Below are 18,346 nucleotides of genomic sequence, written 5' to 3' on the forward strand. Positions count from 1 at the left end.
CTCGATTCGATTTTAGTCAGACTAAGGTGTATATATGCATCTTAATAATCCAATCATAGTCGGACTAAGAAAATAATTGGACTTTCTTGAGTGTCATGTAAACGCACTGTGAGAACAAGACTGGCTCAGCTATGGGAGGAGACAGGAGACGTGAGAACAACACTGGCTCAGCTATGGGAGGAGACAGGAGACGTGAGAACAACACTGGCTCAGCTATGGGAGGAGACAGGAGACGGTGAGAACAACACTGGCTCAGTTAAGGAAAAATAAGGGGTGAGGAAGGAAGTACGCACTCAAACCAAAGAATAAGTTACGTATTGACAAAAGCTAAACCTACATCTGACCTCAGGCCAGGCCACGGCAAGTTAATTTCGTCAACCCATTATCAATGAAGGCCGTCAAGCACAGCGAGTAAAAAAAACTCCGGAAAAGTTTGTATGGGAGTGACTAGCGGTTACCTTGTAAGACCTGGCTTCAGGCTCCTCACAGTCAGAGTCGCTGTTGTACAGATCATCCATGGTGCGCCAGGACTGACCTACGCGCCTCTTCCAGCTATCACATACGGGGGTGTCCCTTGTTATCTGAACAGAACCAGAAGAGTACAAAAGAGCCAGATTACTACTGATGTTAATATACCAGAGCATGTTCAATCACCTATTCTTGTCCCTAATTGCAAGCATTCCATATGTTACAGTACAATTGTGCTTTCAAAAACTTGGGCCAATGGTAGCCATTGTCCTGGATAGGTTATAAATCGCAAAAGGGGTTAGCTAAGCTTACCAAGATAGTTGGATAGGTACTTTCTTCATCCCCAAGGGGAATTCATTGTAACAATTATCAACTAGGAAGGGTACATCCTTCCACCGTTCAACTGAAAGGGTTTGATTGTAAGGGCAGCTCCGGCACTGAATAACATGGTAGAAATTGCTTTGAGGGGCTATAAGGATCATATGACTCCACATGTGTCAACGCGGCGTGCAAGGGATAATGTGGGTACGGATTACAAAGGGACCAATGTCTCATTAAAGGCATTGGTGATAACGACAGGATTTCACCAAAATAAGTGCTAATTACAACGTGATTCCCTTGGAATAGCACATTGAAGGGGTGGGTGACAACGAGGCGGATGATTAGAGGTCTTTGTGAGCCCTAGCGTAGCGGCTTACTCCCTTACCTCCTCCATGACGAGGAGACCACAGCGCACCAGACTGTCCACCGCCTCCAGGGCAAAACTTTGGGATGACTGGCAGGGCTGGAGGGTAGAGAGAGGTAGAGCGTTAATGAGAGAGAGAGAGAGAGAGAGAGAGAGAGAGAGAGAGAGAGAGAGAGAGAGAGAGAGAGAGAGAGAGAGAGAGAGAGAGAGAGAGTTGTAAAGAGAAAGACAATTGATATGGAGGAAGAGTAGGTGGGAGAATCATGGGAAGAAAGCAAGAGAGTGGCAAGGAGACAGACAGAGCAGAGAGTAGGGCGACAGACAGGGAGAGAAGGACGACAGTGAGAAAATGGGATGAACAGTGATAAGGATGAAGATAGGTGGGAGTAGCGAGGAGAGACAGTAAGGAGATTGGATGAGCCCCATCCCATCACTCAGCTCTTTCTCGCCTCGGCGGGGAAAGAGACGTAATGTTATAAGGCTAGTTTCAACACCTCACATATCTAGTTAGTGCGGGGGGACGGGGGGACGGGACGGGTCAGACAACATCAAGTGTTTTCCAGAGATGTTGTTAAGATCAGAGAGGGAGAGGCCAGCCAGGGGGGAACTAAAGGGAAGACAGATGTTATTTGGTGAGAGAGAGAGAGAGAGAGAGAGAGAGAGAGAGAGAGAGAGAGAGAGAGAGAGAGAGAGAGAGAGACTGTTAAAAGAGACAGGTCAGTGATTATTAGAGCTTGGTGAGCTCAGAGAAAAGGAGGTAGTCTTTATGGGAAGGATCAGGAGATACTGGATGTGGGTTGAAACACACACACACACACACTCACACCACATTCCCACACAAACACAAATCCACGCACTCCAGCACAGACACACAAACCCACACAAACAAACAGATGCACCGCATAGCAACACAAATCCACACACACACACGCACCCCAACCCACCCACCCACCTACACACACTAGGAGCAGGGGTTGTTCTGCTCCATTTAACCCTCCACTGGATGCCAAGCGCTTGATAGGGGGCGCGTGAGCGGGTCAGCGGTGGCGACGGGCCCACGCGGGACGTGATCAGAACACCAACTCACCGGGATGAAGCCCGGGGGCAAGAGATGGTAGAGCTGCAGGCTCCGTTGAGTCAGCTGCGTCTCACAGAGCGCCACGTCAAACTCCATGTCGCCCCTGACCTCCTCGCCGCGCTGCCCGCCACTACTGACTCGGTGGCTGACGCCGCTGGACGCCACCTCGCTCAGCATGGCCGACACCGCGCACGCTGCACACAACAACAACAACACAATGCTCACACCATGTGGCCGCCCCCTGTCTGAGTGAGTGACCCCTGCTGTCGCCACTCAGCAGACTGGCCGGAGAGATCTCTCCCCGGCAGAACAGCCTGGACCCAGAGACGACCGTCTGGGCTTCTGCCGCTTGGTTAAGGACTCTCGGGTCTGATGGGTTCCTGCTTTCAATGGGGCTTGAAGGCAGACGGGGAATTCCCTGTCCACTGCACGGCACGGCACGGCCGATAGATTATGTCAAAATATGTCAGTTTGCCGACTTCAATGCTAGACACAGATCAACACGATTGAGAGACTTCTGACATTATTCATTTATTTACAGTTATTTCAGAACTTTTCATCTTTAGACACATTGTTTATGGGTTTATTATTTGACTGCTTAGGGCTGTCTTCAAATTTCGTTTGAAAGAGGGCTTCTGAAGCCCGTTTAGACGGAATATAAATATGACATTTAAGATGGGGGATGTTGGACTCGGAAATGAGCTTAAAAATTATGCATAGACACAGTTTGATCAAACTTTGATCGTGTGGTTTTGGAAATAGGACAAGACATCATCAGAAAATGACTGTGACTGCAATTGGAAATAATTAAAATGAAACTTAACATGGTATGAGCAATGAGGCAACCCGCCCACCGGGCTCTGCAGCGGTAGAGGAGCTAACCCCAGCCGAACCCAGACGGCCACAGAACCAGGAACATATGACGGCCCCCCAGAGAAAGACAGTTGGCCGACACGCTCAAAGATTAAGTTGCCGACACCAAGGCATAAACAACTCACCCCCGACCGCTTCCGCTATGAAGGAGTGGGTGACAATCTGTGTGGAGATGGAAAGGCTGGTGATGGCGTCCACGGAGGGCCTTGGAACAACGAAGATATCTTTCCTAATAAGAGAACGGGGTGTTGAGGAGAAAGACAGACATTTTGAGTGTATAGATACACAGTGATATTGACACATTATTCTTGCACAAAAAAATCAAGCAGATGACAGATTGACAGCTCTGACTGATGTGTAACTACATACATATACAGTAGATTAACATATATATATGTCATATACATCATACCAGCTGGACATCACACATCAGTCATAGCGTGTTCTTATTGGTCGTAACCAATAAAAACCAAAGAAACGTTCAACCAAAGAAAGCACACAGAGGGACAACCTGGAGGCGGTAGAGATGATGGTGAGGTGAGGGCCAAGCAGCGCTAGAGCGTAGCATACCACCTCTGGCAAGCTGCCCCCAAAGCCCACGTCTTTGTTCCTGAACAGAAGCTCCTCTGTCAGCCAGGCAACATCACGACACAGAGCAGACGCATGCACTCCCTGGGGAGCAGAGATAAACGCAAAATAATCACGCATGAGGCGAACGATGAAGCCAACCCAAAATGAACGTTTGCTGTTTTTTACCAGCTAAATGGTCGCAATGAAGGAGAAACATTAGCCAGCAACCCCCCCCCTTCAATAACACAGCTTAGACAGAGCCTAGCGAGCATGACTCAGCCAAACCCGGTGGCACTATGACGCACCACCAGGACTTACTGGAGGGGGTCCAAGGGTGTACCAAAAGAATAAAATCATTAACATCGGCAATGGGAAATGTTGCCCAGCAGTCAGAATATCATAAAACAAGCACATGCAGTTGCAAACACAAACACACACACACACACAGTACACATACCTTGCGGTGTCTATGCAGCATAAGAGTGGCTACCAGACTGGTGGACATCACAGCCATACAAGAGGTCGTAGCTGAACACGAGGAGAACAATAAATAATTGAGTGTAACAAGGGGGCATTGAGGGGCGAGTTGCATGTTAGGATGTAAAGATACAAATGAGAGACACATGACCGACCCTAGGTGAGGATGAGTGTATGTAAGCATATGTGAGCAGCATACAACTACTATTGGTTTAGGGTGAAAGGTTATACATCTCCAGTAGGTGGGGTGGGTGGTGTTATAGCTACAGTAGGTGGGGTGGGTGGTGTTATAGCTACAGTAGGTGGGGTGGGTGGTGTTATAGCTACAGTAGGTGGGGTGGGTGGTGTTATAGCTACAGTAGGTGGGGTGGGTGGTGTTATAGCTACAGTAGGTGGGGTGGGTGGTGTTATAGCTCCAGTAGGTGGGGTGGGTGGTGTTATAGCTACAGTAGGTGGGGTGGGTGGTGTTATAGCTACAGTAGGTGGGGTGGAGGGTGTTATAGCTACAGTAGGTGGGGTGGGTGGTGTTATAGCTCCAGTAGGTGGGGTGGGTGGTGTTATAGCTCCAGTAGGTGGGGTGGGTGGTGTTATAGCTACAGTAGGTGGGTGGGTGGTGTTATAGCTACAGTAGGTGGGGTGGGTGGTGTTATAGCTACAGTAGGTGGGGTGGGTGGTGTTATAGCTACAGTAGGTGGGGTGGGTGGTGTTATAGCTACAGTAGGTGGGGTGGGTGGTGTTATAGCTACAGTAGGTGGGGTGGGTGGTGTTATAGCTACAGTAGGTGGGTGGGTGGTGTTATAGCTACAGTAGGTGGGGTGGGTGGTGTTATAGCTACAGTAGGTGGGGTGGGTGGTGTTATAGCTACAGTAGGTGGGTGGGTGGTGTTATAGCTACAGTAGGTGGGGTGGGTGGTGTTATAGCTACAGTAGGTGGGGTGGGTGGTGTTATAGCTACAGTAGGTGGGGTGGGTGGTGTTATAGCTACAGTAGGTGGGGTGGGTGGTGTTATAGCTACAGTAGGTGGGGTGGGTGGTGTTATAGCTACAGTAGGTGGGGTGGGTGGTGTTATAGCTACAGTAGGTGGGGTGGGTGGTGTTATAGCTACAGTAGGTGGGGTGGGTGGTGTTATAGCTACAGTAGGTGGGGTGGGTGGTGTTATAGCTACAGTAGGTGGGTGGGTGGTGTTATAGCTACAGTAGGTGGGTGGGTGGTGTTATAGCTACAGTAGGTGGGGTGGGTGGTGTTATAGCTACAGTAGGTGGGGTGGGTGGTGTTATAGCTACAGTAGGTGGGGTGGGTGGTGTTATAGCTACAGTAGGTGGGGTGGGTGGTGTTATAGCTACAGTAGGTGGGGTGGGTGGTGTTATAGCTACAGTAGGTGGGGTGGGTGGTGTTATAGCTACAGTAGGTGGGGTGGGTGGTGTTATAGCTACAGTAGGTGGGTGGGTGGTGTTATAGCTACAGTAGGTGGGGTGGGTGGTGTTATAGCTACAGTAGGTGGGGTGGGTGGTGTTATAGCTACAGTAGGTGGGGTGGGTGGTGTTATAGCTACAGTAGGTGGGGTGGGTGGTGTTATAGCTACAGTAGGTGGGGTGGGTGGTGTTATAGCTACAGTAGGTGGGGTGGGTGGTGTTATAGCTACAGTAGGTGGGGTGGGTGGTGTTATAGCTACAGTAGGTGGGGTGGGTGGTGTTATAGCTACAGTAGGTGGGGTGGGTGGTGTTATAGCTACAGTAGGTGGGGTGGGTGGTGTTATAGCTACAGTAGATGAGGTGGAGAGTGAGGGCTGTGCTGAGGTCCCTTTCGGACTTGACCAGTTCAGGAGTGTAATGTGACGGCAGGATCCAGGACATCTTCCTTTGCCCCACTATCTCCTCCGTCCTTGGGGGGGGGGGGGGGGGAGAAGGCCGATAAGGGTGATAAGGAAAACCTTTGTATTTGACGATCGTTGAGCTCTGTCCCAAAACAAGCAAGCGTTGTGGGAAAACCATAACAACGCAATTACATGCTTTCGTGTAGTGGTCGTGCATTTAATCAAATTGCGTTTATTTTAATAGATTGAATAAGAACACTCAATAAAACCAAGATTCAATCACATGGTGGGGAATAATGTCCAACAAATGGCAACTGTATTATCTGCAATCAATTCAGACTAACACATTATCGATAGCCATGATTGATTCTCCATGATAAGGGGAGAATACGCTGTAAGTCACAATGATACATTTTCCACAAGTGTGTAAGACAATGTGATGTATAGTGTAGCCCTAGTGTTGGCTTCCTCATATTGAACTAAAGCAATACTGTGGGTGAATGAGATGTATGCGCTGAACTGAGTGTGTGAGTGCATGTGAATGTGAACCGACGTGTGTGTGTGTGTGTGTGTGTGTGTGTGTGTGTGTGTGTGTGTGTGTGTGTGTGTGTGTGTGTGTGTGTGTGTGTGTGTGTGTGTGTGTGTGTGTGTGTGTGTTTGAGTGTGTGTGTGTGTCTGTCTGTGTGTAAAGGTATTAGAGAGACGGCAACATGACAATTTGTCTCCAACAATAAAATGCTATTAGGATTGACATTGTCATTTCCAACCACAAACAAAAAATGTGTGTACACCTGTATACGTACTCTTTAAAAACACTAATAGATGCATGTGAGTAGGTGTTTCAATATTTGCAGCATTGCAGCACTCCACGGCTGTGCATTTGTAATTTGTGAAACCACCAGAGGAAAAGGGAAATCTGAGTGTGGCAGATTTGAAATGGAACAGAACGGAAGCTTTTTAATAACTCCAAAAACCTCAACGATTTCTCAAACGCTGATAAGAATTTGCATCCCAATCCATCAGTGTGTCGTTACAGCTCTTATATTCGTTGTCTTTTGTGTTACGGTTGCCGCCTACGTCTCTAACACAACAATTTAAATACGCACACAAAAAAAAAGGAAGATTTCAACCAAGATTGAGCAGAGATGATAAATGTTGTTATCTTTTCCACTGGCTGGCAGAGTGTCTTTGGTGGCAATTAGAGCGGGTCTAAGAGGATGAAGGCTTGGAGGCAACTCGCTGCTGTGCCAGATCTAAGCTTAAGAGTGAACTTTATATCAAAAGTTTACACAGAGAAACTTTTCAATTTCACAGGTATTAGACACAAAACAAGCCCGCCCCCCCCGCCCCCCGCCCCGCGCCCCCCCCCCCCCCATGTAGTAAGGTGCAGAAACAAGCAAGCGCACACATATGCAGACACACTGGCCTGATTGGCTACCTGCCGTAGAGAACAGCGGGCAGAAGCAGTTCCTGTAGAGGGCGCCATCCATCCACCCGGCATCTCCCTGTGGCGCACGTCTCCTGTGAGGGGGCACACAGCCAATCACACATTTATGCTGGTTAAACGCGTGCAGGCACTTACACAAGGTTGTTCAGTGAAGTTCATCAGTGCTCCAGCAAAACGTTCAATGATAAAAATTATAATAATACGTGAGTGAACAGTTTTAACTGATCAGGGAAATTAAAAGAAACACACAACCACTTTGCGTGGGTAACACTGCCTTAGCCTCCTCAGCGGCTATCAAGCGCTGACGGTAACTTCAAGTCAACATCCCACACTTTGTGACGGTTTAGTTTGACATGCGTTTAACTGTCCGGGTGAATGTCAAAACGCTGAGAGTGGTCAGCATTCGACCCTGATTAGTATGCATATTATGGACACAATGCTTGGTTCCCCACGTACCTTGAGAGAGAAGGGTTGGGCAAAGTGAACCCTCAAACTGCTGCTCGGCTGGGACCAGAGAGCAGCCCAAAGGCGTCTGAATAAAGAACCAAGGCCAACCTGTAGAGTAGCGCAAAGAACACACACACACACACACACACACACACACACACACACACACACACACACACACACACACACACACACACACACACACAATAAGCACATGCAGTTTACATAATCAACGGGTAAAGTTGTAATAACGTAATGAGAAGCTGTCAGTAAGAGGTCCATTACAACACTGTCATGATGAGCAGGATACACAATGAGTAACACCTCCCAACAGCCTGCTCCAGAGAGCATGTGTGCTGTGTGTGTGAGTGAGTAATACCCTGCTGGTGGTTTTGGCTCCTTAAGAGGACTTTATTTTAGTATTATAACAAACACCAAACAACACCTTCTCTTCCCCAGCCCCCCCACAGAGCACAATCAGCTTACTAATACAAAAGGGCACACGTGATTACCTGCTACAGTCCCCACGAAGATGCTCCAAGCCTCACATCTGAAGCTTGACTGTTCATTGGCTAAGTCTTCTGCTATTCTGAATGTTCTCTTATGACCCATAGGACATTAGCAATACAGATGGTAGCCAATAATAAGAGCTGCATGTCTCGGTGTGTGCGTGTGCTTGATCTGTTTACATTTGTTTGGGGTAGTGTTTTTTCATCAATGTGTATGCACGTTTATTTTGGTTTACGCATGCGTGTGTGTGTGTGTGTGTGTGATGTGTGTGCATTCATGGGTGTCTGTTTCCATCTAAATTAGGGATCGACCGATACCGATTTTTTAGGGCCAATACGATACCGATATTTTTTCATCAGCCTTAGCCGATACGGCGATACGGCGATACCGATTTTCTTGAGCCGATTTTTTATTTTATTTTGAAAGGAACATTTATTGAACTTCAATATAAAAAACAATATTTAACAAATAGTAAAAACAGGTGAAGTAGAACAAGTAAGAACAAGTAGATGAACAATATTTAACAAATATTAAAAACAGGTGAGGTAGAACAAGTAAAAAAAATAAATAATAATAAATAAATTAAAAAAATCGGCGAAAATCAGCCGCGTATCGGCCGATACGATACACGTTAAAAACGCGAATATCGGCCGACCGATATATCGGTCGATCCCTAATCTAAATGCATCTGAGTTTGTTTATGTCTACGCATTTGGTAGTTTGTGTGTGTGTGTATTGATGGGTGTCAGTTCTGTGCCTGTCCATATGAATGTGAGTATGTTTGCTTCCACATCTGTGCATGCATGCATGTGCCTTCATGGGTGCGTGGGGGACTTCTGTGTGTGTGTGTATGCATGTGTTTGTACGCATGTTTGTGTCCTTTATTGAAACACACCGGTATGCCTGTGTTTGGGATGCTGTCGTAGGAGATGCCCACGGGGACCAGGCTGACATCAGGCACCACTCCCTCTTTGATGATCTGCCTGATGCGCGCCAGCCACTGGCCACCGCGTCCGGTCTCCCTGCACACGCTGACACTTAATGCCTGGCCCTCGCAGAGCAGCTCACGCAGCAGCTAGAGAAAGAGGGAGGGAGGGAGGGAGCGGTTGAGTGACAGTGAGAGAACATATTTAAAGTCTCAGTGGAGCCAAAGAAAATCCCTTTTGGTTTTTTCAACTCTTTGTATTTTTTTCCTATGATCTTCAACATAGAAAGATATGCTATTTCACGCTGTGGCTAAGATAATAGTTTAATTCGCAAAAATATTTGTCCCATGTTTCTGCGAGTCTCCGCCAATTGGTTTTGAACATTCTTTGGTGTTGTTGCCGAGAGGCTAAGGCCATGATGGGCGCGGAACTCTGTTTGGGCAGCGGTTAATGTTGACGACTGTCCAAGAGAGGTTCAGCTTCTCGGATACTTGAAGTATTACAGCACAGAGTGCATTTCATATACAACATTGTTCGTTATTACGCTCATACTCAACAACATTACTAGCTTAAATAAACCCTTCGACAAATTTCAACAATATAACCATATTATAATATAACATCCCCTGTCTCCTTCCTAGAACTCTCAGGGCAAAAACATTACTAAAAGGTTTAGTGTTCACATTGGGGGTTCATGAACACTTAAACCTAATAATTTGAATGGTTTGTCTTCCAAACCATTCAAAAATTGGAAATTGGAATATTACATGCTGCTATTGTACGTGTGTTTTTGATTTGTTTAATGATTACCTCTCTTTGTTTTGTTTATTCGCCAACTGATTTGGCATTGCAGGCACATTATTTCACTGCCAATAAAGCTACTCAAACTGAATTGAATAACCAGAGGGTGCGGCGACAGAGAGGGGAATGGAGGACCACAATGGAAAAGATAAAGGCTTAAAAGTTGTGGGAGTATGGGAGCACGTAATTAACTTAAAGAGCCTTTGTGCATTTGAAAAATAAAAGCCAGTAAATACAGGCCAGCACTGCAGTAGAGAACAAAACACAAGCATAAATAGAAGCGGCTCTATGTGGGGAAGGAGGGGGGTGTTGGGACAACGGTGCTCAGAAACAAGTGGCGAGGCCAAGTCCAAACAGAACAGAGCTGAAACTCCGACAATCCCCAGGATAGATGTTACTGCCTCAAGTGCGCACTCCTTCGGATGGAAGGAGGGGAATTCAATTTGTATTGAACGGCAGCTGAGCAAGCCTACACTCAATCAGCAATAAAGGTCTATTAACATTGAAATACAGCCAACCAGCACCCTGCCTTCCCCGTCGCATCCAATATGCTAACTCACATAAATGGTCGATGTAAGGAAATCCTGTGTCCCAGCCTCGCACATAAACAACCTGCTCGTGCTCCATTGTGGCTAGGTCTTTTATACTAATGTCAGCATGAGCTATTTTATGGTGCCATATAGGACAACATTGATCTGATTAAATGCGGGAACTTCTCCAAAAGAAAAGCACTTAATTTGGCAGATAGATGTGTAGGGGAGGGAGCTCTCCACCCGGATCCAAAAGGCGCGTGGCGTCTTTGCGCGAAACGTGGGAACAAAATGATGCCCGTGATTAAAGGGAGAGTGGATGTCGCCGAGCACAGAACCGAAACATTGACGAAATAGGATGAATAGCTGAAGGACGGGCAGAACCCATTCACCATCTACCTCTCCCTCTCTCTCTCTCACACACACACTTTTCCCCCTCTCATCTTTCCCTTGCTCCTTCCAGGCCACTCGACGACTAGGCCTATAACAAAACTCCTGACGGTTGGTAATTTGTGGGAGAGAGATGGTGAGGGCGTCAGCGGAAGATGAGGCTGGGGAAAAGGGACAAGAGTAATACGGTTGCATTTTAATGAAGGAGCAGCCTGTGAAAATGCTATTCTAATCGTGGTATTGGGAGGGCTCGGAGCGTGTGTGTGTGTGTGTGTGTGTGTGTGTGTGTGTGTGTGTGTGTGTGTGTGTGTGTGTGTGTGTGTGTGTGTGTGTGTGTGTGTGTGTGTGTGTGTGTGTGTGTGTGTGTGTGTGTGTGTGTGTGTGGAGCTGCCACCGATTAGACTGCACATGTCTTGTGTTTTTCTGACAGCATGCTTGTGGCGTGGAAACCAGAAGTGGGTGGTACTGAAACATTCTACCAGGGGAATCAGGCAAATCCTAATGAATCAGGATTAACGAGTGGAATGTATAATTTATGTAAAATGGAACTCAATGATGATGAAATTAGTGAGTTATAATGAGACAGACAAATGAAATGTGGGAGATGGAATCAACTGCCCCCGCACACTGCCAATCCGTAAGAATACTTCTACCTTCTTGGATCACTTCCATTATTTTATTTGGGGGAAATCAAAGGCTGGATATTGCATTAGGTCTACTTTCACGTTCGATGATTCGTCAAAATGCATCATTGGTGTTTTTGGTTTTCAGGGTAATAGTGAATTTATTTGTCTGCTTGCTTGTTTTCCTGTGAACTAATAGAATATAAGCAGACACAGACTGCTTCTCCCCTGTGTGCTAGCCAATCACACAGTAACACAAAATAGAAAATAGAAACAACCAACCATGCAAAACCAAGCTTTGTCCCCTCATAAATTTATCAACACAATATCTAGAAGATACTGATCATGATAAGGATCGATATGAGGTGAGAGCGAGCGAGAGGAGTGAGTCGTTAGAATCTATCATTCTTATCCATTGGAGTTTGTACCCAGTTACTCACAGCTGTCATGGTTGGAGAGTACAAATCGTCCAACTCAGCATCGTCTTCAGTCGGCACATTAGGAGGTAGGAAGACCACGCCCACTTTCTGTAGGATTGACCTATGAGGGGGTTCGGAAAGAACAGCTGACTGCAGGGTAAGAACTCGACTTCTGTTGGATTTCTTTGTCTGTGTGTGGGTGAGGGGTGGCTTGGTGTAGTGTGGGGTTGTGTGTGTGGTCAGTGATTGTGTGGGTGTTCTTTTTACCGGAGCCAGGAGCAGTTCATCTGCTGGGGACAGAAGGTGTAAGGGACTCTAAGGTTTTGAGTGAAGAGCAGCAGGGGAATCAGGACGAAGTCAAGGCTGCTCTGACGCATAAACACGTACACCAACGGGGAGCCCTGAGTTAAGGAGGAAAAAAACGTCAAACGGTCCAAAAGTTAAAAGAGCCTGATGTTGTTTATCTGACCTTTGCCATGGGAATTATCCCCGTCGGTCAGAATATTATTAGGATACTTGCGTCTTCTTTGGGTGCAAAATCCAGATACTATCATACAAAGTAAGGATTTGTAAGGATGCATTTTTTTTATATTAGATTATTATATATGACTATAATATGATATGATGATCAAAAAGATGCTCTCTCAATCAATCTGAAAAATCGCAAGAACCAAAATCTCTGGGCCAGGTGCATCTTGGGGCTTCTCTGGCCCTTTAGAAACCCTTAATTTCTAGACGTCCACAGCAGAGAGTACTTGGTGATTACATGCCTAATGACAAACACCGGTTTCATTAAACGGAGAGGAATAAAACTCATCATCCCACCAACATTACCGACGACATTAGTCTGCGGAAAGCAGCATTACTTGCCGTAATCAAGTGTGTGTGTGTTGGATGTGCACCTGTTGTGACGCCCGGTGGAGCGCGGCCACATGGTTGAGGTTGACCTGGATGCTGCTGAACACCGATCCAAGGGTCTTCAGGCACAGCCAGCACCCAAAACTAAGCAGGAAATGAGGAGTCACTGAATGGCTGGTGAATAAGAAAGGGTCCATGAATAGACACTGAGTCATTTAAAAGCAATGATGATATTAATCTAAGATGGTGTCCCAACACCCTGGCTGGGTTTGGAAAGAGTACGGCAAACAAAAGGATGAGAGTCAGAGAGCGATGTTAATGAGATTCACAGATGACACCGATTAAAGTGGAGAATGGAATAAATAAATCAATATGGAGATTTCAATCAAGGAACACAATAGCAATAAAAATACTACGGGGGGAAGTGCTGTGAGATTGACACAAGATAAGAACTGGAAAGATGGAAGACAAGCCAATACTTAGAGCGGGCTTTTTGTTTGGATGTATTTTTAATTTATTTATAATCCACTGTCTAACCCTGTCTCTTAGAATGGCCCCTTTATATCTCCATAGGGAGCAGGTCGTCTTCCTTGGGGCCCGCCATGTTGCTTCAACATGGACGTTCAGTGGCCCAGAATGGACAAACAACCTATAGATTTACCGACTTAAAATCTAAATGCAATTTGTAAATCGAATGAAGGAACCCCATCACTTGACACTTGGCCACATGATGCTGTCGTAGACGATGACGTCAATTGGCATTCTTTTATCAGAAAGGGGAGGGGTGGGGCCGTTCAATTGGTTGTAATCTGCAGCCTCACCGCTAGATGCCACTAAATCCTACACACTGCACCGATAAAGACTGGTTGGTTCCCTTCTCACTGCGCCATGACGAAAAACATTTAGCTGTCGCTTACGCAGAACACATGCCAGAACAATACCACATTCATTTGAAATGACACAGAGAAAACACAACTGGAGAACAGACATGTGCACAGCTGTCTAATGTAGTGTACATGGGGTCCAGTATGTTGGCCCTATGCATATCCCGAGGGTTACGTTAGGTCTTAATTATACTGTGCTGATTGGGATAATTGAAATGGCTACTGCATAGGCCAATCGGCTAATTTGGACCATTTCTGTTTTACTTGTGTTCATATGTTGTATTTATCATATGATGCATGGTTTCTACGTATTTAATATCAGTGTTCTACGTATTTAATATCATGTAAGAAATGCATTTATCAACACACACACACACACACACACACACACACACACACACACACACACACACACACACACAAACACACAAGCACAAACACAAACCCACACCCACCGTAGAAAGCCGGGGGAGATGCAGGTGTTGATGAGGGAGGAGAGGTAGGGGGGTAGGCGGCTGCTCTCCCCCTGGTGGCCCGGCCCTGGAGGGGCTGCGTGTTCCTCACAGAGAGCCTCTTGCACTCTGAGACGAGGAGTCACAGGACAGAGGGGTTATCCCGGCACAAAGGCCACCTTTGTGCAGCACATAGACAAACATTAACACCCACCTTCCAGTAAGACAACAACATCCTTTAAATAAGGAGGTTACATAAAGGTCAAACTCAATTACGTCGCGGGAGAGGAGAACAACAGATACTAACTGAATACCCACTGACACAGATCGGGTCTGACGACGTACCAAAATCATCCTCTTCCCCGTGTATCCACCCCTGTGCAGAGCCGATGTTGCCTTTATTTTCTATATCTGTCTCCATCTCTTATCATCCTCCCCTTTTCTCCCTTCTCATACTCTCTCTCCAGACAGCCAGGAACGCATTTCATTTTCTCTGCCTCCGCCTATCTCTTGTTTGCTCTTCTCTGGCATCTCTTTCCCCATCTGCGGTACCTGATGCTCTGACGGACTCGATCGAGCCTATCTCCGGCTGGACTCGGGGAGACACTGCACCCAGACACAAACAGGACACAGCAAACTCTGCGGACCAGCCATCCGCGGTACCTTTGGTTTACAAAAGCACGGGCATTTTAGGAAACGTAGATGGGTGTAGAACAGGTACTTTAATCGTCCAAGAGGAGAAATTAAGGTTCTTCGTAAATCTTATCGCATCGTAAAATACAATAGTTATAAAAAGTAACAATGGAATAAAATAAAACATTTTAATACAAGTAAGCTGAACTAAAATGTAGACCACAGCTAAACCAAAAAGTATCAAAAATGTCTAAAAAGTGGGTTCACAGACTAACAGGCTGTATAGATTTTCATGTAAACTAAACTCCACCTGATTTGTGTCTCATCAACAGCCAGGACATTCTGGAAACCAAGAGAGGCAGTCTTCTGTCCTAGTGTCTTGCCCTAAGCCATTGACCAGGGAAGATGAATGCAGAGGACAAACACACAGACGTGACTGTCTGACTCAGGCAGTGATGCAACCCATACCAAACGCAGTGGAAAATAAACCCCCTATATCACGTTAAAGAAACTTCTTGAGAACATCAAGAGTCCCCTGAAGGAGGGCATAACAACAAGGCAATCTATTGAGGTGCCCATGGGTTTACTGTATTCACTCTGTGCGTCAGGTCAGTGGCCTCTAAGGTCATCTTCTATCACCAACTTGTTTAACTTGTTGTTGTTTAATGGATCATGTGACTGGTGAGGCTCTTCAGGAGGGGACATTGTGAGCATGGAGAAAAACAACCATCAATATCCTGCCTCTTTTTCATTTCGACCTTACTCATCTCTCCCTCGGTCGTGACTGAAACTCCCTTCTGTGAAACGACATGACCCGAGCGCAGCAGGCATGTTTTCTGAAGGCTTAAACAAAGGCTGCCGTTTGCACACATCTCAAATGTTAACAAGGACTATTTTTTGAAGTTCTTCGCTTCGAACAAACCCTTGGCGGAGCAAGGAGGGAGACGCGGAATACACAAACAAACAGACTGATACAGAGCAGAGAGCGGGGGCGGCAGAGCCTTTTGCTGGGAATGATGGACGGAAGATCATTACGTCCCAATCTCCTACCACAGCGGTGGGGGTCACAACGACCAACTTTGATTTAGCCAATCGATCACACACGTAGAAAACACATCAACATTGTTTGCTTGCATGTGCTCAGATATTAACTCTTCATCCCCCCCCCACTCTCTCTCCCTCTCTGTCTGCTTTGCATAAGATGCTTGCTCACCAGACTGTCTGGGGTGCACTGATGGCAGCACTGGCCCACGGTGGGTCTGAACTTGCCCAGGTAGGGAGTGACAATCTTCAGCCTCTCCTTGACCTTCACTCCCCAGGAAGACTAACAGGCAGGAGAAACAAAACAGTACACACACTGTCAGACACAAAAAGGGGTTAGCGCCGCAACTACACAGAGTGTCTGGGTTGGAAGTTCTCCAGTGAGCAATGAATCTCTCCGGCTGCCAAGTCAGTCCACAGCGAATGTAAATATGATCCTGAAAAACTATAATTTAAAATAGTGCCGTCAGTGAGCTCACTGTGCTGTCTTTTTGTGCGCATGTGTTTGTGCGTGTGTGTAGGCTTGAAGAAGTGATATTACTCTACCTATGCTTGACATGGAGGTGTTGCATTTGGATGCCAGATTGATTATCACAGCTAGGTCTGAATTAGGCTCATGAATCTCCTCACATCAGCGACAGTTTACTTCACAGTTGAATGGGAATGATTAATAACGCGTAACAAGAGTGGTTAAATGGAATACCATACATGACTAACAAAAGGTCAATTTCAACTAACTTTACCATAAAACCAAGGCTAGAGTTTGATTATCGATAATTTTTGTCAGAGCTGAGCAAGTTGATCACACACACCCATACGTTTAACTGAAAGGTTAAACGTATTCCTCAGATTATCTGAGGAATAGGCTTTAACCATTAATCCACATCAACGTAAATCAATTGATTCAACTCGATTAACGTTTCAATCCACAAGCAGCCCATTGATATTCACCGGGGTTGTTACTGTGAGCAAATGTTTTTCTGCAATATCAAATCAAGGGAAAATCTCAGCATACTTGGGTGCCTGGGCTGTATCTTAACCTTTTGCGGCACTCTAAAGGCATACCTCTAGCCTCTTGTCTTTCACGTCGTGAAAGACATGTATATATCGACATAAGCTTAAACAAATGATTACATTCAGAGCAACATGGTGCAACCAACTTTGTCCATTGACTCAGTCAGTAAAGTGATCGGGAGCACGGGGGGCGAGTGCTTCAGTGCCTTTGGACGAGGAGAGCTGCGAGGCGTAGCGAGCCCGGCGCACATCCACAGGACTAGAATAAAGATCACTGTGATGTTGATTATACTCTAGCGGGAGATACAAGGTAACACTGTGTGCTGAATGAGGAGGTAGGCGTTGGGACAGAGAGGACCGTGTAGGAGGCTGTCGTTTTGTTATTTTTTTTCCCCGTCTTACCGCAGGTTTGTTATGAAGAGCCGGAGAAAGGAACACCTCATCGTTGAGGTGGGCGTCCGCGTCCAGCACCATCCTGGGCTGCTCTTCACAGGTCTGCCTCTCTCACTGGCCTACCTACAACGTACGGAAACAACCGGAAGCTTGAGGATACTGTAAAGGGGCAATCCCCCCCCACCCACCCCTGATGTTTGACAGCAGTTCCATGCGTGTAAGTGCAGCTGTATGCAATGCGTGAGTGTGTGGGTTTATGTATTTTTTAACTCAGGGTTATGACACCAATTTCAGAGAGTGGGCTTGAGCCCTCCCAATTAAAGTAAACACAAACACTAACACTAACACTAACACTAACACACACACACACACACACACACACACACACACACACACACACACACACACACACACACACACACACACACACACACACACACACACACACACAATTTGTGTGTTTGCTCTAAAAGACAGCCGTGGTGCTTTAAAGCGGAGGTAGCATGAATTGATACATTAACTACAATTGCACCTTATTGCTCACCACCGTAGGTTCTCACCCTCTTCCCTTTGGTCGCACATCTTCTCTTCTTATCAAATCCCGCCTATCCCCTTTAGACTCATTCAGTTAATCTACAGACACGTTACCTTACCTAACACACTAGCTTGCCAATCCCTTTGTCTAAAAAGATTATTGGATTTGAGTGTGTGCGTGCGTGTGTATGCATGTGGGGAGGGATAGAGTTACGCATACCTTAGGGGTTATTCCATCCAAAGTAAATCGGGGGGAACATTTAATTATTCAAGTAGGGGACCGAGTTGTCGACTCAAGACCACATATGTAGGTAGGGAGGGGGCGGTATAGCCCAGCTCAGTTCCGAGGTCGCGTTTCCACTGCCGGCAGTACCCTTTGTGGTAGGCCGGATGTCGATCGCCGCGGCAGCTACGTAAACATCGTAAACAACGTCTTCCTCCCCAAGAATGCAGACGAACGTCTCCACCTCCTTGTTCGCCC

At 46.4% G+C, this 18,346-nt stretch overlaps 1 protein-coding gene across 3 annotated transcripts in view; it reads right to left on the reverse strand.

Moving 5' to 3' along the window:
• gpat2 (glycerol-3-phosphate acyltransferase 2, mitochondrial) overlaps positions 1–18,346 on the reverse strand; it is a 110,669-nt gene that overhangs the window by 4,059 nt on the left and 88,264 nt on the right. For 2 of the 3 annotated variants that reach the window (XM_060054453.1, XM_060054455.1), the window contains exons 3-20: positions 17,341–17,454; positions 16,097–16,207; positions 15,194–15,267; positions 14,803–14,913; positions 14,254–14,379; positions 12,959–13,058; positions 12,324–12,457; positions 12,078–12,177; positions 9,263–9,442; positions 7,867–7,965; positions 7,402–7,484; positions 5,913–6,031; positions 4,132–4,202; positions 3,613–3,776; positions 3,230–3,333; positions 2,241–2,425; positions 1,175–1,252; positions 459–581 (exon numbers count right to left, since the gene is read on the reverse strand). In XM_060054453.1, coding sequence (XP_059910436.1) covers positions 459–581; positions 1,175–1,252; positions 2,241–2,425; positions 3,230–3,333; positions 3,613–3,776; positions 4,132–4,202; positions 5,913–6,031; positions 7,402–7,484; positions 7,867–7,965; positions 9,263–9,442; positions 12,078–12,177; positions 12,324–12,457; positions 12,959–13,058; positions 14,254–14,379; positions 14,803–14,913; positions 15,194–15,267; positions 16,097–16,207; positions 17,341–17,412 — 2,034 coding nt within the window. In that variant the 5' untranslated portion in view covers positions 17,413–17,454. The remainder of the gene's footprint in view (positions 1–458; positions 582–1,174; positions 1,253–2,240; positions 2,426–3,229; positions 3,334–3,612; positions 3,777–4,131; positions 4,203–5,912; positions 6,032–7,401; positions 7,485–7,866; positions 7,966–9,262; positions 9,443–12,077; positions 12,178–12,323; positions 12,458–12,958; positions 13,059–14,253; positions 14,380–14,802; positions 14,914–15,193; positions 15,268–16,096; positions 16,208–17,340; positions 17,455–18,346) is intronic. The other variant, XM_060054454.1, reaches the window with a different exon arrangement.

Source organism: Gadus macrocephalus, chromosome 6 (assembly GCF_031168955.1).
Source record: "Gadus macrocephalus chromosome 6, ASM3116895v1".
In the NCBI taxonomy this organism is placed as follows: Eukaryota; Metazoa; Chordata; class Actinopteri; order Gadiformes; family Gadidae; genus Gadus; species Gadus macrocephalus.